General features: G+C 38.3%; 1 protein-coding gene across 1 annotated transcript; it reads left to right on the top strand.

Annotated features, from left to right (window-relative positions):
- The first annotated feature begins 13,911 nt into the window (after nucleotides 1-13,911).
- On the top strand, nucleotides 13,912-17,530 carry LOC117806072 (adhesion G-protein coupled receptor G2). The gene is made up of 6 exons (XM_034674742.1): nucleotides 13,912-14,020; nucleotides 14,096-14,217; nucleotides 14,295-14,560; nucleotides 14,643-14,733; nucleotides 14,823-15,094; nucleotides 16,617-17,530. The coding sequence occupies exons 2-6, from the start codon at nucleotides 14,174-14,176 to the stop codon at nucleotides 16,742-16,744; spliced, it is 801 nt and encodes a 266-aa protein (XP_034530633.1). The 5' UTR covers nucleotides 13,912-14,020; nucleotides 14,096-14,173; the 3' UTR covers nucleotides 16,745-17,530.
- The last annotated feature ends 3,646 nt before the right edge of the window (nucleotides 17,531-21,176 follow it).

Below are 21,176 nucleotides of genomic sequence, written 5' to 3'. Positions count from 1 at the left end.
ATCACATCCATTAAATTCAAATAGTGGGAACACAAAGTCATTTGGAGAGGATTTAAGAACCTGTTAATCATGTTGTTGCAGTCCTGAACAATTCCTTGCAACATGCAGGTGGGGAACATGTGTGAATATAAATGTTAGAATTGGTTTACTCAAACTTAGCAGTCTTTTTCCTGTAGGCCTCCTGATAAAATGTCAGGTTGAATTAATCTGAACATTCACCTTGAGCTGAGTTTATATGCCTTTACTGTAAAGATGTCGACATACGTATGGTGTTGATTTTAAACCACAAACAGAAAATTGGAAGTTTGAAAAACATCATGATCTGGATGTCCTGAAGTTACATTCTGAGTTAATTTGTGTAAGGGGGTTTTGATTGTGCAGGAGCAACCCAAGCAATCTTGACAACTGTTGCAATAAAGAGGTGTGACATAGCATGTTGATAACTGTTTAACCTGCAGCCCCTGATATTAGTTATTAGAAATAATTAAGGACAGAGACATTATTTTGAACATCAATTTTACAGATGGAGGGCAATTTTAGAAAATGTGGACATTAGTATATAAATGTATCATATTATGTTGTTTCATGTTGTTTCCCACTTCATGCTTATATTCAACTCTTCATTATAACTGGTTCAGTCTGCTCTGCAGCGCTTGTTTCTGCCCACTCGACTGACACAGGAGCTGCTCAATGCACGAACTCACCCAACAGCTTATTCAACTCAGCCTTTGTTGAGTCTTTTGTCTGAGTTCATGTCCTCACTAATTACCACAAGTATTTTTCACACGTTTGGAGTGCAAATTATGAAGCTCCTGTGAGTCAGTGTTACCACTTTTAACAGAACAGTCTGGAAGAAAAAGTCAATTAAGAAAACTGCAGCTGACAGTGATGTGCTCAAATATATAAGATTTACAAAGATTCACCCTCAGAGATTCCTCAGTCCTGCACATATCTAACTCTGCCACTGTGTGCTGAAACTGACATTCAACGTGAAGCTGTATTAGTGGACTAAACAAATTACAACTTTGAAGACAACAGCATGTTAGGGTTCAGTTCTAGTTTTCCATCAATCTGTCACTGACTTCTCATGTTACCTTTTTCACACAAAGGTGATACTTCAAAAACAAAAACTTACCCTATGACCCTTCCATGTGTTAACAAACTGTCTTTCAATGTAGTGCTTCTCACCTCCCCACTACTCCCAGCAGACCTCCCAATGACCCATCATCATTTGGACTTCCATGTTGCCTGTCTTTTATTCCCCTCTTTTTCACACTCCTCTGAGACTCATCTCCTCGTTCGCACCTCTATTGTGACATGGATCCAAGGTTTGTAATCTTAAATCCCACCCTGGCTCTTCACACCTCAGTGTGGAGTCCACACCCCACACCTGAAAGGAGATTAACTGACCATTATCTCCCCTTCTCCCTCCACTATAGAGTAGCACACATCTTCTAATTCCTCATCTTGCTGTAGTGTCGACATATCTTCTTGCCGCTCTGCTCTACCCCCCTCTGACTGACCTGCCTCACTGTAGAAAGTAGGGTAAGGTTACTGTAGTGAGGCCACTGACCGACAAGAACAGTTGCAGTTATTGGGTCACTGGAAGGAGAGAGACACCCCCTACCTTGATGCAGACGCTGATGTCATGGCGAGACGCCTCAGGGACGAGCTGCAGACTGGTGATGTCATTGTGTGCTTGGAAGTCTGGGGGGTTGGTGGTAGAAGAGATGGGACATGAGGATGTTTAAACCATAGACTGCTAATACAAACTGACAAAGCTTGGGATGTACACAAAACCTGCATTATTTCCACTGGCCAGCCGAAGGCGATTTAAGTGGTCGCAAAACAATAATAGTGGTTGGAAAATTAGCCTAATCTCAGCAAACTTTAAACTAATTAATCATTTGAACAAATGATTTCATGGTGTCAATCACTTGCTTGAAATCTTCTAAAATAAAGACTTTCATTTTTGAAATATTCGTCCTTGTTGAAGTAATGCTTAACTTTCACTAACATGAGCAACGGCAGAGGCAAATGGATCACACATCATTTCAAATCAATCCGCGGAAAAGAGTTCCAGCATATTTTGATTCTGCTTGTCGCTACCATAGACTGTAAGGTGAGGCAAAACCGTAACTTTTCATTTGCATCAAAACAACGTTGCTAAAATGTTCATTCCAGTAAGCATGCTGAATCAGCAGGCTCCGGACATTTTTCGTATTGGATCCTGTCAAGCAATACAAGTAGGCGGAGCAGGTGAGTGCAACTTTAAGTTACCGGTAGCTACACAAAAACATAAACCATGAATGGTGGGTAGCATGTGTTAAAAGTTTTGACATTTCTCTTGTTTATTTTTTAAGGTTTGTTGACAGCAGAGCTCAAAGAAGATGGAGAGATGAATGAGGACAGAGTCATGTTAAGTCGAAACGATAGGCAGATAAGTATCCATCGCCATGGAATGTTAACTGCTGTGGAATCATTGGGAATATTTAAAAAAGAACTGTATACCAAAATCATTTTAAATCTATAAAATAATCTTTTGACCGAGATGGGAGCACACCTAGGATAGGTGGACAAGACCCTGACACGAAGACACCCTGTCGGGATTCTATTTCCCATAATTACCTGCTAACCATACATTATCTCTTACTTAACACATGCACTAAAGTCTGGGGAATTTCCTGACATTATTTGAGGAGGCTGCATATGCAAACAGACACATTTCTCATCCTGACATTATGCAGACTATCGCCTTGTTATCAACAATGTAAGACTTCTGCAAGGAGTCAGTGTCAGCAGATGTATGAACACAGCAGGTGAAAGTCAGGGAAATTCACTACAAGTGTGTGATATTATTGGTTGAGCAGAGTTTTGCTGCCTTATACTTATTGTTTGCCTCAGTTTATTATTTTACACAGTAGGTTTGTCTAGGGGAAAAATACTCAGAAATAGGTCCTATGATTAAAACTCCCTCTCCTTCTGCAAGCACTGCCCAGTCGCACCTCCATATCTAAACCAAACAGAGTTGTTCAACTTCTGAGAGCTCTTCTAACACAAGCCCCAGACACACTGCAACTTCACAACAGCACTGAAATGAAGTACCACCATCACCACACCCTTTGCACGTACACATCACACTCTGAATTGGTGTAATATTGGTGTCCCAGTGTGGGATTACACATTGCATTACAAGCACTGGAGGCACAACTTGTAAACACAGCAGGAGCACCACATATACACACTTAAACCTGCACATGCACACACAGTGCTGGTCCACGCTGCCAGCTCTGAGGCTACACATCGCCATTGTCTTACCCCCATTCCACCTCTGTCACTACCTCAAAAGGAGGATCAGAAGTGCATCAACTTTGGCCGACCATTGCACCTGTGCGTTACACATTGCAGACGAGGCGTAAATATCCCGCCTTGAAACGGCAATATGCTAGAGCCTATAATCTCCCAATATGAGGCGCATGTGTGAAAGGTAAGTTCCTGAAACATCAGTGCCTGAAAGTCCTGAAATGATGGGAGAATTATAGAGATTCAAGGAGTGTCAGTATCCATAATTTCATCCAATTGTGGTCATGTCTGGCTCTAAAATTATAAAAAAGAATCCATAGTCAAAAAGCAAAGTCAAGGGTCAAAAAGTGGAACTTTCACACCAGCGGCTGACATCCACTCACTTGTCTTTTTTTTTTTTTTTAAGAAAATATTTTTGGCCTTTTTGCCTTTATTTTATAGGACAGCTGAAACGAGACAGGAAATGTGGGGAGTGAGAGTGGGGATGATGTCAAAGTCAGGACAGCAAGACAGTCATCCATTTGTCCTTGTTTTTCCCTGTTTGTCGTTCATGTAAGACACAATGATCTCATCTGAGGCAAATCATGGAAACAGGATTGCAGATAAATCACATTTTCCTACAATATACGGTCATTACAGACACTGCAGACAAATGCTGTAAAGACCTTACGTCACTTAAGTACTTACATTGTTCAAGATGACCTTGAATGGGCCTTGTGTAATTCAAGGACAATGACAGATGCATTTCCTTCAACCACAAAGATGCTCCATCTCGGACAGTAAGTCTCAGCCTTTCCATGTTTTTATTTGTTTGTTTGTTTGTACATGAAGTTCTGTGAAGTCACAGCACCGCCTGGTATAAGGTGCCACCTGTGACCTTGTTAAAGAGAAGTGATGAAACATTAATGTGAGAAATTCGAGAGCTTGCTGTCTTTTTCAGAATCTCCACACTTCATGAATTATGTTTACTCAATAATTTTCCCCCATGCTCTCCCTGACTGAAAACATTCGTATGGAAACTTGAGACTGAGTGCTGCGGTTACACTCAGGTAACGGAAGAAGGAGTCCAGCTGCATTAAACCGATTTATATCTGAAATATTTCGGCCCCATGACGATCAGGTTCAACTACGTGGCTGTAAAGCAATCAGTGATATCAACTCTCAACCACATCAGTCATGGCTGTACAGTGTGCAGGAGTTACGGTATGAGGTGAACAAAGAGTCACATTCACTGACACTGTACTGTACTTTGAAAGATAGACAGACAGGGTTAACTTTGGTGTGTGGTTCCTGTGTGTGTGTGTGTGTGTGTGTGTGTGTGTGTGTGTGTGTGTGTGTGTGTGTGTGTGTGTGTGTGTGTGTGTGTGTGTGTGTGTGTGTTTGTGATATTTAAATAGCGTACCATTGACCCCCCTGTCCCCTTCATGCCTGTGGCTGACTGAGCAGGTCCGAAATAGCTGTGTAATGTGAGGGGCAGCTGTGATTGTGCGTACAAGTTCAAACATGCAAAGACAGTGTAAACAGGTGCCTCGATCACACACACATATCAGACATACACATAATCTCTGATATCCCACATTCCAGCACAAGGCTGAGCCCGCTCCTCCTTTTCCTCACACCCTTTATCTGCAACTCTTAAGACTCCCAAACACTTTGATTGCAGTATCTGTTTACACTAACATGCCGATAGTGAAACATTAGTGGGAGGTAACGCTCCATCAGACAGTTATGGATCGTGTTGTATAGGGGATGAGGTCACCGAGTAAACGCATAGCTGCTCTGCCTCACTGTCACTTTCCTAATAGGAAAAACAGGCAGGGTCATAATGTTCCCAAGTTAAGATCTTAATCTGCTTGACATTATTGATGGCGACAATGTTTTGCGCCAAGTGGGTGTATTGACACACGTATCCAGATGTATGTGCAATGAAGTATTGACGCCAGGTGATCTGCTGACCTTGGCGATGACAGGTTCTCACACAGGACAAGAGGATACAGCTGTATGTGAGGGTTGGGTATGAATTTGGTACACTGTGTTCCTACATCACTTCCAGTTGTCTGCCTGGTTAGCTTTATCGCTCCAACTGGTGTGGTGGAATCACAGGCAGCTGTTGTGTGGCACAATCAGACAGGCAACCAAATTCGCCAGGAAAGTGCCAGAAAGGATGCCGGAAAGACAGCTTCACAACAGCCCTGTGCTGCGTGTGGTGGGAAAAACAGAGCTCCAGCATGAAGGCGAAGGCTCCATTAAAGGACATCAAATATTCATTCGCCATACGGCACAGAGCCCCATGACTGTTTCCCTACAGAACAGTGCAACAAACCACCAGGAAAACTGCTCCTGAAAACAACAACAACAATGTGAAGAGCACATAAAAGGCAGCTGTAATCACGTGTGACCTAACACCAGCAAACAATGAATTCATGGGAAAATAATCAAGTCAAATTAAATGAAACACAGTATTTAAAATTTTTTTCAAATGAGTAAAAACATTGTTAGTTTACTGGATGGTGAAGTTTCCTCTCTTACCTGACCACATCGTATAGCATTAACAACCATCTCATGGCCACAAACAGACTTTGATGGGAATAATAATGACATCATCAGACTGACCACCCGGTTCAATACGTTGAGTTAACTCCAAACTGTCAATAAAAACTCCATCAATGAACCCGCTCAGGCCTATCCAGACTGGGATCAGGCTTTAAATGTGTTTAGTGCGGCTGTCAGGGGGGGTAATTCTATAAGCAGGCTAGCAGGCTGCCTGTGATGACATTATCAGCCTGTTAACAACCACAGAGGAGCTCCAGTAAGGGCTTTGTCATCTGTCAGTTTATGTAAGTGGCAGTGTTGTTCATCTATAGTGCTATATGTTGAGGCTTGTAATGTTTTTCTTATAGCCTTTTACACATATGCACTACCCCTGAAATTTACCAGTCACTTTTTTTTGTGGATGTCTCTCCAAACATGCAGTCTTCCCTACACTATAATGACACTTTTTGCATTTATATCAGTGCTGCATTCAAGGCGTGAGGACATCTTTGCTGCTGTCTTCTTGAAATGGATTCTCCACCTTCAACCTCAGATGTTTTGACAGTATTCACCTCGTTACATGCTCCTCTTCCAGACTCACATCAGTCACATGGTATAAAAGTCAATACCCCCTCCTATTCCATCAGGTTGAATTTTCCCCAATATTTCCTGCTGCATTCTCACATCATCTCACCCTCTTAGGGGAATTTTTACTAAGAGGGTGGCAGAAACAGTTCAAGGTAAAGTTGGTGTGAAAATGTCAGCTGAAAATTCAGCAAACTCCCAAAATTTGGAGAAGTTTCAGGAGTTTTGTGCATGTGTGTATACAGCTTAAGATGTTGACTTTATTTTAAAAGTACCAAAAATGTGTTAAGAGGTATTTCAGGTGAGCATGATTTAATATGTGTGTAATATTTAAAGCTGTGTTAAATGGTGTCAGAATAATACTAGGATTATAAGCATTGAAATTTGCAGCAGAGGGCGGCATAAACACATTTTCCTTTACATCCAAGTCACATTTGGTATGTATGATTTTTGTACTCCCACAGCTATTCAGTTGTACACTGGCTGTTTAAGTGAAGCAGGGGTAACTCTGGTAGTGATGGTGACTATTGAGAACCAAATTTGATTTAATTTATTTTAACTGTTTGCAACTTTTTTGAAACTAACATAATAAATGCTTTTATTCCAGCATGTTTAAGCTTGTTTTTGTTGTAATTCAATTTCAACAACTTGTGAATTACAGTTTCTTTATTTTATGTTTTTAACTCTGACAGATTGATTTATTTTAAATTCACTTCAGTGTTTTAGATATTTTTAGATATTTTAGATATTTTAGATATTTTCTAGACACACATAAACACACATAAATACATGGCTCTGTGATTCACACTTCTTATCCTAACCCATCAATCTCTGACATCTGGGGTCAGAGTTCGGGTTAGTATGTAGAGGAGGGTTATACTCAACTCAAACATGTACACTGATATTTAGGATAGAAAACCTATAAATAAAGAGTCTTCATATGTTATTTACCTGACAAAACAGGGCACTGATCATGTAGGAAGATGTGTATGTAACCATTCTTTATGTATCAGCAGTGGTAGATGTAGCCAACTGTTTTTCACTCAAGTAAAAGAACTAAAACATTTCTGTAAAAAGACTTGCTAAAATATCTCATCTGTTAACTTCTTTCTTAAATGTCTCCAAATCCCAACAGGATTTTTTCTGACCGTTTGAATGTAAATGCAAAACAAAACCCCTTGTGACTGCTCTATAGAATTAAACCAATATCACTAATGGATTAATGTGAGACAGAATGTTACTGCTAAAAATGATTTCACATGAAGAAATGACTACTAAATATTTGTCTAATCCTCTGACATACAACAGATTGATTAACCCTCTAATGTTTTATCTTTTGTTCACTGTAGGTACCCATGGGAAAATAAATTTAGAGAGGAGATCTCAAAAGTGTTTCATTTATGTCTCCGAGACAACAATGAGATCTGTTTGAAAGCAAAATGAGACGATAGCTTATGTCTCCTGTTTCTCATTCTTGCCTCCAGAAAAAAAGTTGCAAAAAGTCTCAGCTTAGCCTCCCTTTCAGTTCAAAAGGAGATCTTGTCAAAATCTGAAATGATTCTCAGGTATTTCTCAAGTCTTGTGACTCCTTTTGAGCTCAGGTGGAGAAATCAGGGAGCTCTCTCAATTGTCTCAATCTCACCTCATCCATTTGTTTTTGTGAGACTCAGTTTTTGTGTCTCAAGTTGAGCTCAGATGGAGCAAAGAAAGAGCCTGAGCTCATCTTTTCATGAACATTTATAGTGCCCTGCAAAATTAGGATTTCTATCTAAGTGTCCACAAACTTACAATGCTCATTAAACATTTGAACCACTTGCAAGATCAGCTATTTAGATGTCAAATGATCTCTTCTTTGACTTCACAATATGGTCCTTCCTTTACAAGTCTGTTTGGAGCAAAACAACTTCACAAAGATTTAATGTATTTGAGAGAAATTGTAAAAGATAGAGATTTCATACCAGGTATGACAGATGATTTATTTAAAATATGGGCCGCAAAAGGACTGACCAGATTTAGCCAGATTATTACAATTAAAGGGGTGGATTATTTTGGGCGCTGGTGGCCAAGTGGTCTAAGCGCCCCACATACAGAGTCCTTGTTGCAGGGGTTGCTGGTCAACCATTTCCTGCATGTCTTCCCCCGCTCACTACTCCCCACATTTCCTGTCTCTCTTCAGCTGTCTTGTCAAATAAAGGCAAGAAATATAACTTTTAAAAAAAGAGAAGAAAATTAGCCATTAATGAGATCTCTCATTTAAGTCTCAAATAAGACTCATGTCATGGTCTAAACTATTTTTCCTAGTGAATTTTAGGAGAAACTAATGAGAAACGAATGAGAACAATTTGAAACTTGAATGAGGCTGAAGTGAGAATCTCAATTTTGTCTCCGGAGACTTAGAAGAGAAAGCCTTGAGCAGTACAATTTTCCTCTGGGTAGGTTTATTCATTTATGGGATTAAAAGGCACTGGTGTACACTGCACACTGTTTTACATTTCACCACAGGAAATACTGTTTTATTAACCATCACACTGTGTCCTTTCTTGTATGGTAGAGAGTGACACTGTAATTTGTTTATTCCATTTGCATTACACAAGCCTAACATCACGCAATCCTTTTACTGCACGAACAAAAAGATTATAGTGTTAAGACTCAGGTGGGCATCAGCGAGCAAAATCATTAGTTGCAATCTTTTACCCAGTTTGCCACCTATTCAAATTGACAAATGAGTCCCCAAACAGTTGAGAAGCTGAAGTCCTATATCAGTCCAGAATGGGACAACAATTCACTTTCCAACCTCCATAAACTGATCTCCTCTGTTCCAAAATGCTTACAGAGGTTTTTTTTTAAAGGAGAAGTGATGTAACACAATGCTAAGCATGCCCCAGTCCAGACTATTTTCAGACATGTCGCTGGTGTCATATTCAAAATTTGTTTTTTCTATGGAATTGAGGTTGTAAAATTTGGTTAGCTTCTGCTGCTGCAGTGAATTAGCATAGAGCAGAGTTTACAGCTATGATAGTTGGGATTGTGTTGCTGTGCTCTGAAGATGGACACAACTATAATAAGCATATACTGGCAAAACTACTGGTGCTGAGCAGGCATCATTTTTTATATCAAACGATATCTTAGCTCAGCATGTTAGCATGCTAAGATTTGCTTGAAAGGAGTAAACACAGACATCCTTTTAAGGTATTTTGACTGAGAACTTAGCAAGATGTACACTACCAGACAAAAGTTTGGACACACCTTTTCATGCAATGGTTTTTATGGTTCTTTGGTTTTGCCATAATATGGATTACAACAGAAGTCAAATATGGCTATCCATTGTGTACTAACCCTACCTCTGAACAACACAACTGATGGTCTCAAACACATTAAGAAGGCAAGTCATTCTACAAAGTAACTCTTTACAAGGCTCATGTCAATTCAACCATTCCAGGAGACGACCTCATAAGTATTTCCTAATTTGTGAAACCTATACTTAAGTATAACTTCACAAGATGCTCCACGTTCCTCACTTGTGTACAGATGGCTGCTGCTCTTCTGATAGCCGAGCTATAGACTAAAATAACGAGTTCATTCTCCTAAATTTACGACGCTATTTTCCTTTTTATCTTCCTTTTTTTAACGTGACCCTAATCCTCTGTCGTAGGATCCCGACAATAACTGAGAATTTTTCTTTTTCTTATTTTGATACATGCATGCATAAACATTTTCAAGAAAAACCTCAGCTCTTATGATGACATTAACTGAGCAAAAAGGAATTCTAGTTTCAGGAGCATTTAACTCTGAACTACTGGAGCGCCTCATTACAGTCCATATCTCTCGTGGCAACCTGCCAGCTGTTTACTGAGAAAGCTAGAGGAAGTAGGCATGCTTTATTTGCAAGGTAAATCAGATTGGAAGAACATTAGCCTTATAGGCTATATACAAGAACATAAAACCTTGAAGTGGAGTCACTCTGCAGAGTGACCTCACAGACAATCAGCTCACACAGGTAACAGAAGTCATATAAATAGTAGAAAGGCAGGTCATGCTCAGAAAACGTAATCCTGTGTAAGATGCTGAATGTCTTCACTGCTCAGGATGATGTTACTGCGGAATAGAAAACACAGCTGGATATCTGTATGGGAGATAACCTTGTTCTGTGGGATACTCCTCTTGAGCGATACGTGTGAGAGCTCTGGTAAGAAAATTGAACAAATGGAATCTGTATTTCTTAACAAATATTAGTACCTGTTCTATGGATGTACGTGTAATGGCTACATTGTTGTTGTTTTTTTACAGTCCCAAATGAGACCGGCCACCTGAAAAACGTTCTGTTTGTCAGCAGAAAAACAATTCCTACTACATGTTTTTTTCCAACAGGTAAGCTGTATAACACTGTAAAATAAAAATGTTTTCAAGTCAAGATTTGAAACAAATACTCAAAGCAAACTGCTGTTTCATGTCATATTCCAGAATTTGTTGAGGTTGATGGGAGAAAACTTTGCTTCGGTATCCAAAGAGACAAAACACAAAGAGGTGCAGTCAGTCTACAATGAAAATGACCAACCAACAGACTGTCTGGTTATTTAATGAATTTAAATGTTGTGTTTGGTGCTTTTAGGTGGCTGCTGTAATGATACAGAATTGAACTGCAGCTCTAAAATAAACCAAACAGAAAACAGCCTGGTGATGAGTGAAGAGATTCTGTCCATGCAAGATGTTGTAGTGATGGAAATACCTGACGACATATTTGATTGTCCACCGTCGAAGTTCTACAACATAGAATCAGGTATTCCATACGAGCCTCTTTCAGATGATCATCTAGGTTTGGCCTTAATTAGACTTACTCAGTCAATTCTAAACTGAACTCTTGTTATTCATTATAATAATCTAGAAGTACTCTTAAAAATGTCATTGCATTTAAGGCTTTGCACAAGAACAGTGTCCTGATAGGGTATATTTGACTATATCTGCAGTAGGAGGTTGCCCCCTATTGGTCAAATAAATCTTGCTCCTACCCAGTATGAAGGTGTCTTCTCTTAACCCATCACCTGACATGTATTTATCTCTTTAACAGGTTCCCTCTTGAACATTCACAAGTGCTTGAACAATAGTAAGATTAAAATCCTCCATAACGCTTTCTTTTCACATCAGGAGATATATTACAGCATCTGGAGTATAAGAAACTTCTCTAATTATGACTTGTTTAAAAACATTTTAGAAGTCCATAATATTCGACTGAGCCAAAACAGCACTTGTAAAGGAAAGCTGCCGCATGACATGGACACTTGCAAAGGTTTTATCATGTGCTCACTAAGTTATATTTATTGAACAGAAAGACTCTTTTATGGGAAATTTCAGTGTTTTTCTATGTTTTTCAGATGCAAGTTCAGCAAAAACAAATTGCACTTCTCAGAATGGGCAGGTGCATTGCATGGAATGTAACGCATCTCAGACGGAACTGTGTCCTGACATTTGGGAGAGCAATAATACTACTACTGATACAGGCATTGAAGCTGCACTGTAAGTGTCTAACACATGTACTGTCACACAGTCGTTTGGAAGAAGCTGCAACATGTTGATGAGGCATTGTTAAGAGTTGTTATGATGACAGAGTTGGGTAGCACTAATAACATATTTCTGTTCTTTCAGAAAAATCAGCAAAAATATCTCATCCCTGTTGGAGCAGATGAGCAATTGCAGCAAAGTGGCCATTAATCAAAGACAAATCAGAGGGATTATCATTAAACTCCCCTCCAGAAATCGTACCAACATCAACATTGGCATCACAACATCAGACATCTCTGTATGCACTTGATTTGAGATAACTGATTCATGTATAAAAAAGAGGTTGGATTAAATCATCCTTGTTCTTTCAGGTTCTTAAGAACAACAATAATTCCAGGACAGGATTTTCCCTCCTGGTGAAAATCTCTAGAGAGGCCAGGGAAATGGCTGTAAAGAGAAACGGCTCATTTCTGGGACTTTTTCTTATTTCAGAAGTGGATCCGGTAAAATATAAGGACCTACAGTGGTTTTGTATTATTCATTCATCATTTTAATGAAAACATAATTACATTTCTAAACAATCTAATCACTGTAAACGATACTCTTCTCTCCAAAGGGAGTTCCTGGCAGGTCTTTCCCTAACAACGAGGTTGTGGGAATTGAAATGGGAGCAGAAATATCCAATCTCTCAGAAACTGTAGACATCCAGTTTAGAAATCCGAACAAGGTAAAGACAGCAGCTGAAAGATATGAAAATGAGATGATACTATTAACTTAAAGAACTAATGGAAATACTAAGATTTCTGTTTATTCTGATACAGAAAGGAAATGTTGCATCTTGTGTGTCATGGGATGGGAAAGGTACTGTAAAAATATTTCTTAATACCTCAAAGCAGCTTTCAACAAATCACAAGTTCATTGTTTAACAGCAGGACTTTTATTTACTGTATATAACGATGGATGACCCATCTCCAACTCCCCTATTGTACAAAAGTGATGCCAAAATCCCCCCGCAACAGGCACTAACATCGTGCAATGGTGGCGTTATTTGGAATCAGAATTGGTGCCGTAGGGATCATTATTACTGGTGATAGTTACTGCACTCATCATTGCATACTTTACCAAAAGGTGGGATGGTCTTCTCTGGCAGAAAGACGTGATTTGCATTTTTACTTGTTTATTTATAAAGCACTAATTGGAATGCTACCGTCATATTTATCTTCGATGCTAGTTTGGTCTTCTGGAGCAAAACATACCAGATCAACTGGTTGGCTCACTCTCCAGGTTCCCAGAGTTAATTCTGAGCTGGGAAAATCTGCCTTTTGCGTATTTGCACCATCTGCATGGAACTCCCTGCAAAGCACTTCAGAAATAAATGCACTGGTTTATTTTAATCATTTTAAATCATTAGTTTAAAATTTTTAACCCCTGATTGTACCTGTTTTCACTGACTTTGTGTAACATTATTTTTTCAATGGTTGTAACATTACTTTTAATTGTTGTCTGTTTTTAATTGATCATCATTCTTTTAGGGTTATATCTTTTATTTGCTTGTCATGCATTTTAATGTTTCTTTTATATACTCGTCGTCATTGTAAATGAGGGCTTGCTCTCAATGATTTTCGAGTTTAAATACAGATAATATAGCTGGTGGACACACTCATTTAACTTACCAATACAACAGCAAAGATCCCTTAGATACTCAGGGCCTGATTCACATATGCAGTTTTTGCATGCACTAAACCAGTGCAAATGAGCTAAAAAGGCAGTCTATCTCTCAAAGCATGTGTTGTTTAAATACATTTAAATGTATTTTTTAAAAGAAGAGCACATGTGCAATAATTTGGAGCGAAATTGGTCGCTTCTATGCTAAGGAACCTCTTTTCAAGAAACACCTTATTCATTAACACCAGCAGTAACTTTTAGGGGCAGTCATACAGCTAATAATGTCAAAAATATATAGTATATATTTTAAAGAACAGTAGGGTCACCTTTCTTTGCAGGAGAATCATCTCACTGGATCAAAGATGGCTGCCACACAAAGGAGACAAATGACAGCATAACATGCCAGTGCTCACACCTGACATTCTTTGGCATTCTTTTGGTAAGGCAGACGAGTTACAAGTGACCTCAACTCTATCATTTCATGCATTATCTGACCTGTCTTTCTGTGAATCAGTCCCCTCCACCTGGAAACATCAGCTCTGCACATCTGAAATCTCTGACTTACATCACATCGATAGGCTGCGGTCTATCCATGTTTTTCCTGGCAGCGGCCATCTTTATGCACTGTCTAATCAGGTGACAAATTCAGATGCAGGTTGTTGTTTTTTTTTTAAGTAAGACTTTCTCTAACATAAGATTATCTCACTTCACAGGAAAAGCAAAGCAAGCCAAGCCACCAAGCTCCTGATGAACCTCTTTGTTGCCATGTTCACCCTCAACCTGTCCTTCCTGGTTAATGACAAGATTGCAGCCATAGGGAACTTCGGTGCGTGTGTGGCGATCGCAGCATTTCTGCACTACACCATGTTGGCCACTTTGACCTGGTTTTTAATGCAAGCTCTGCACCTATACTGCACTTTGTGGAAGATACCTTCTGAAATCAAACATTACATGATGAAGATCTGCATCACAGGATGGGGTAAGAGAACTGAACCTCGCTAAAGTGATACTGAGACAAAAACAGCTGTTGTATATGTGCACTCAGTTGTCCTCCTCTCTAGTTACACCGGCTGTTCTGGTGATTCCCCTTCTTGCTTTGGGTAAATACGATTACTTGGTCATCTCTGCTGATGATGGGACTCAGGCAAAAATGTAAGTAACTCTCATTGTCTGTATGTCTTGTGAAATATATTTTGATAAGTTGTTTCTAAGTGGATGTTATTTCACCAATCGTGTTTCAGGTGTTGGATCCCTGACGCAGTTGTTCACCAGGGAGTAAACGTTGGTTATTATTCCATTGTGTTCATCTTCACCTTCAGCATTTTCATCCTAACAGTGCGGCAGATTTCTCTCCTTAAGCCCACACAAGGGAAAACTCAGGACAAAATAAACTCTTTCTCCATTCTGGGCCTGTTGGTACTGCTCGGCATCACCTGGGCTTTTGCTTTCTTTAGCCATGGACCTCTGCTTATCCCCTCCTACTACATCTTCACCATCCTCAACTCTTTTCAAGGTAAACTCCAAAGCTAAATTACCAAATTACTTAGTTTTGGATAGCTAGATAGTCAAACCAAATTCACATAAAAATAGTGATTCAAATATATTCTGTTTGCTATACTTTGTGAAGTTAATTGAAACTATTGAAACTTGAAACAACTATGGGTATTGATCAAATATGTTGTCGTAACTGGTTTTCATGACTTGAATGATACAATTATTAACTCAACTCAACTCAACTTTATTTATATAGCACTTTTCATACATAAAAACATGCAGCCCAAAGTGCTTCACAGAATAAGAGAGACAAAAAACAACAGCAATGGTAAAATTTAAAAAGGCATGATTATAAATAAAATACTTAAAAATAAAATAAAATCAACACAGTAAAATTAATAAAATAAGTAAGAGTGGAAAGAAGAGTTAAAAATAAGGTAGAGTTAACAAGATTCGATGAACACAAGAAATAAATAGATACATAAATAATAAAATTTTATAAATAAATAAATATTTCTTATATATAGGATAAATCAGTGTTAAAGCAATGATTACAATACTAATGATTAAAATAATAATACTAATATTATTCATAATAATATTCATAATAATATAATATTATTGTTTATTCTTATTCTTCTTATCATTATTATTGGTAGTTTCTTTCTCCTGTGAGAAGCAAACTGGGACAATATTTGGAGTAAGGACGAATTTAGACTTCAGGTGTAATCTAGAAATGCGGATCAACATCTCACCTGGAAAATATTTTGCTTCAGTCATAATTAATCTGTATTGCCTAGATAAACAGGTGTAAGACAGACATATATGTTGATTATTGCTGTTGTTAACAAATGTTTAGTGAAGCTAATGCATGTTTTCTTAGAAGTTGCAGTATCTTGTTTAATGAAACACACTATTTGATGCAATACTCCCACCTGGACAGCAGATGGAGGTATTGCACCATCAATAATCTGAGCATCCTTTGCAATTTCTTTCAATGGTAGAGGGTTTATTTTTCTAGTTTGATTATAACCTGTGTACAGAACCCCATAAGTCCCATAAGGTGATGATTTTTATCTTGTGTGCGCAAGATAAAAAATCTCTTCTAGCTCGTTACGACTACAAAGGTGGCTGTGAGAGACCTGTTGGAGCCAACAGGGAATGTCTGTGCCTAGTTCATTACACATGGCAAGAGACAGCATACACAACCACTTCCCAAACAACTTATTATCTTTCAAGATAAAAACTGTCACCTTTGCAGGGGCCTCTTCAGGGGCGTAAGCAGCTGGCATGTGCATATTTTACATATTTTTATCATGCTAGTGTAATCATATTTTCCAAAGGAGTTTCATCTACTCGTTCAAGGTGCCTTTAGTTAACCTTGCTATAGTTCCTCTGTAGGTACCAAAGTATCTGATATATTGAAAAGATGTAGCCCACTCAGCTTTAACTAGCTTCCAGACTGCATTTACTTTCAATCAGCACCGGTTTCTTAAAAGTCTAAGAAAGGTACGTCTAACCCTACACCCTTGTTTTTGCAGGCTTCTTACTGTTCATCTACTACTACAACTCAAGTAAGGTTGTTGGAGAAAGCAGCAATGTCAGAGTCATCAGCAGCACCAGCAGCAGCACAGCATCAAACACAGTAATCTCATCTCTGTATCAATGAAGTGCTGTGCTTGATTGGAAAAGGGAACAGAAAGTTCTGTTCTCTACATTATTTTGACACAAGAGGGCAGCATTTCCTTTGCATTGCCAAGTAGATTTCTCTTTCCTGTAGACCATCTTGCCATGTGTTTCTGACTGAATGACTCCCCTGAACTGAAGTGGCTAATCTGGATTACCTTCATTGAGAAAAATTTCTCAGCCGCTGACAGAGATGTCGTAATCTCCTGGAAGTCATTTGTGCGGGTGACTATGCGTTTTAACAGAAGCCCTGTCTGAGTCACTGCGACACTTGCAGAGAAGGTTGTGATTCACTCAGATTAAATCACAGAGCTCATAAATTACAGCTTGGTCATGCAAAGGAATGCGAAGTGTACTTGTTTAAGAGGTAAAAAATGTCTGCTTTATGACTGATGCAGCTGTCATGGGGAGCGAAGATGGTAAACTGCAGAAAAAAAACAAGGTGAAGGGAAGGTTTGCCTTACACATATACTTTACAGCATGGGGATATGAGCTAGTCAGCTAGTGCTTTGCGTGCCTGCAGATAATTATCATGTGCCTACAGAGAGCAGTATCCACTGTGAGGGGAGGCTTAAACAGCTAACAAGAAATGAGCTCATGGCTACCTATAGTGATAAGAGACCTGAGGGCTAAACCATTATGTTGAAATACTGTTTGATGTTTGACTGTATTCAATTAGCATTTATATCTTTTAATAAGCTCATCTTTCAGACTTTTGGCAAACTGCATTATATTACATTTTTGAACTGGTATTCAAAATCTCCTGGTATGATTTATACTCATTTATAGTTCCTAAATGCTTCTTTACAATAAAAATGTTAAAATTTTACACTGTATTTAACTTTTACACTGCAAAAACTCAAAATCTTACCAAGTGCAATTCTCTCATTTTTAGTTAAAATGTCTTATCCCACTTGATTTAAGATAAATTTACTTAACAAGCAACATTTGAGCAAGATAGAGGGACTTGTTTTAAAACAATGCATCTTAAAAATCTTGTTAAGACAAACAATCTTGAAATGATCTTATTTTGAGTTGTAATTTAGAAGAAACAAGGTTTATTTTACATTTCATACATTTTTCAAGCTAAGATCTTATTTGTAGAAGACGGATAATCTTGATTTAAGACAAACCCTTTACTTGATTTAATTAAATGTATTTTGTTGGAGAGTCTATCAGAAAACAGCTCCACTGATAAAAGATAGAAAGAAAGAAAAGTTTTGTTTTTAAGGGTGGGTTACAGTTTTCAGGCACTGTTTCTTATAAATCAGATAAAAATATACATTTTCAAACTACATGCACACAATGAAACACCTACTTTTGAGCATAGCTGGCTTATCCTAAAAAACAACATGACTGAATATTAGTATATCCAGCTAACTATGAGAAGACATTATATCTCAAAATGCTCAAATTAAACTTTGTAATCTTATTTCAAGTACAAGATGGTCTTAAACCTAGCGAAGTGCTGCTATAATACAACTCAAATTAATGTGAATATATCTCAAATGAAGAATTTGTCATGAAATGTATGAGTGCAAAAATCTTTTTTTGAGTGAAAAAATACTAATTGTTAGCATTCCTGTCTTATTCTGAGACACTAAGCTTTACAATACTGGTAAAATATTGCTTTAAAATACGTTTTCCCTGCTAAGTTTAAGATCACAGTTTTCTAAATATTATGTCTTATTTTAAGGAATCTTACCAGGGAAAATTTCACTGATTCTGTTGGCAGATTTTATTTAGCTAATTTCAAGGTAAAAATACCTTGTTTTTTTTCTTGTTTTTGGAGGGGCATTTTTTCCAGTGTATATACATAGATGGAATTCTTGACTATTTCTAGTATATTTTTACTTTCATTGTATGAGCTTTAAAGTAGGCACAGCCTCATTTTATTTCTGTGTATCGATCATAATGGTTTGTTTAGGTTTATTTATTTATATATAGGGGAAAATGTAGGACCTCTTTTTTAATTAAATATCTAAGGATTAAGATGTGAATTGTATTTTATGAATTACGCTTACAAATCTGCAGAAATAAAGTAAAATATGATTTATTGTATCTGAAATGGACTCCTGGGTAATCTTTCCTGGTGCAGTGGTCTGGAGTGACATTTAGAGAGCAAAGCCTGTTTATTTATCTATGACTGATTAATCTTCTAAATGACCCCAGCATGCCAGCCAAAAAACAGAGTAATTTTACCATACACATCTGATCTGTCTAACCCCAAAAAAAAAAGGTCTTTCATGCTGAGCACAGCGGGCCTCTATATGTACCTGTATGTGTCAGTTAGCCGCAGCAGAGTCTTCATCTGAGATTACCATGCAAACAGAAATTACAAATCACAGCACTGTGCTAAATGTATGCTGTAAAAGAGTCCTCTACAAGAGTTGGAGATTTGACAGCCCAGCATACGGACTTATTTTAACCCAAAGATCAACATCACTGCTTTTTATTCATTAATTTACAAACTCAAAAATCAACAAAGCTTACCACACACTGATTATGATTTGAAGTGTGGTTTCACTGCTTTCCAAAGAAGAAACATAAATCCAGACATCTCTAAGACAACTATGAAAAGAAGCCCTGGTGTTGACACTTCTGGGAAGACTTTAATAAGTGTGCCAATCTAAATCATTTCAAACTGGGTGAAGAGTGAAGAATGTTCTCTTTTCACGTTATCCCATTAAACTGTCTGTTACCAGATCGAAACTGTGGTCGGCAGATTGAAATTTTAACATGTGTGGATGTATTTCTTCTAAAGAGGAAACTAAGAAAACCTTTAATTGCTATCAGTCTGAAACCATGTGTACAGCCACGGCTTGGAGAAGCACCAATCGTTGGAATTCATTTGGAAAGACAGCTCAATGAAACAAAACACTGTCGCTTTAAGGCTGAAATAAAAGTGAAGGAAATGCAGTTGACAGTACTCTGAAAATCAGTCAATGGCTGTTTTCGAAACAGCCTGCTACATACTACCCACGAATGAACTGCCTACTACATACTGCGTTTGAATTTAGTATGTAGTATGACTGTTCTGTTGGATCTGTTATGCAGCATGCTGAGCCAGACGTCACTGGATTTCCGGTTTCGGAAAGTGGAAGTAAACAACGGCCAAGCTGACAGAGAAACTGCTAGCATTCACTAATGATGTAAAAAAGTGAAGAAGTTGTAATTCAATAATTTTCACAGCACCTAAAAACTGAGTTCCCCCTGTCAAAAAAGAAGAAAAAAGAAAAAGTGGAACGAGCGCTGTGCATTATGGGAAACAGAACGCGAGGCAGACTGGTCCACTGCATACTGTGAAATTTTCAGAACGCATCCGGGTAGTTTTGGCTTACTCCAGATGTTGCTCTTGTTCCCTTACTGCTTACTACATACTGAATTTTGGCCAAATCAGTACCTACTGCTAGTATAGTCAGTTTCGAAAACAGCCAATGTCAGTCCAAGCCGGAGGAGCAGGATTTCTTTTGGAGACAGGGGTGAACTGAGAGGAGGGCAGGAGAGGTGCCCCACCCGTCTGAAAAAATGCTGCAAAAGTGCCCTCTTGGATTGCTCTGCATTAAATTAACGAAAAGAAAAAATCAAGGATGCTCTCTCTTTGGAGCCCTTCTGAAGGATGAAACATCAAAAAGTGCTCTGTGAATGACCTTAAAACTGATAAATGTAAGAAAATGCTGTCTCAGGGGACTTCTATCATCTGGTTGTGTGTGTGAATTACAGTATACTACAGTAAAACATTTGCTTCATGCAGCAAGTTGCGCTCCTTTTTTTATTCACTATTTATGTAGTGATGTTGTTCGACCCGTAAAACTGTGTACTTATTAATTACTATTAAGTAATTATGGCTCTATTTTATGTATGTTTTTATTAATATCAGGGAATACTTGCAGGTTTTATAGAGGCGTTGGGAGGTCTTATCAGGAAATAAGCTTGTTGAAAAATGGTTGCTTAACATAGACACCAGCTGAGCAGCGAGAATGGCACAGAGATGGATGCAAAGCGAGAGGGAGATCGCACAAGACCACATATTTCCTGTAACCTGATGTTGTTTAATAATTAATATAACTAACACCAGCGAACATGACAACTTTTTTTTCCCCATTGAAAGTTCACGCTAGGCTTGAATAAAGTGCTATGCAAGTTACATCTTTTACCAAATAGCTGTCCTGGACACAACTTCAAAATAAAAGTACAGTGTGAAAACAAGGGGCATTTTTCAGCAGAAAAAAATTGATCAGACTTTTGCTTTGAAAGGCATTTAGACAGCGCTTTCATACTTTATTTCTTTATGCTTTTTAAATTAACATAGCTGGTACAGAGACAATACAGCCCTCAGCTGATCCTGTTTCTGCGTATTTTGACCAAGATCTGCACGAGGCTTGCAGAAAAAATAAGCAAGCCTTCAACTCTAG

This window comes from Notolabrus celidotus, chromosome 22 (genome assembly GCF_009762535.1).
Source record: "Notolabrus celidotus isolate fNotCel1 chromosome 22, fNotCel1.pri, whole genome shotgun sequence".
In the NCBI taxonomy this organism is placed as follows: Eukaryota; Metazoa; Chordata; class Actinopteri; order Labriformes; family Labridae; genus Notolabrus; species Notolabrus celidotus.
This window is presented reverse-complemented; position numbering and strand designations above follow the sequence as displayed.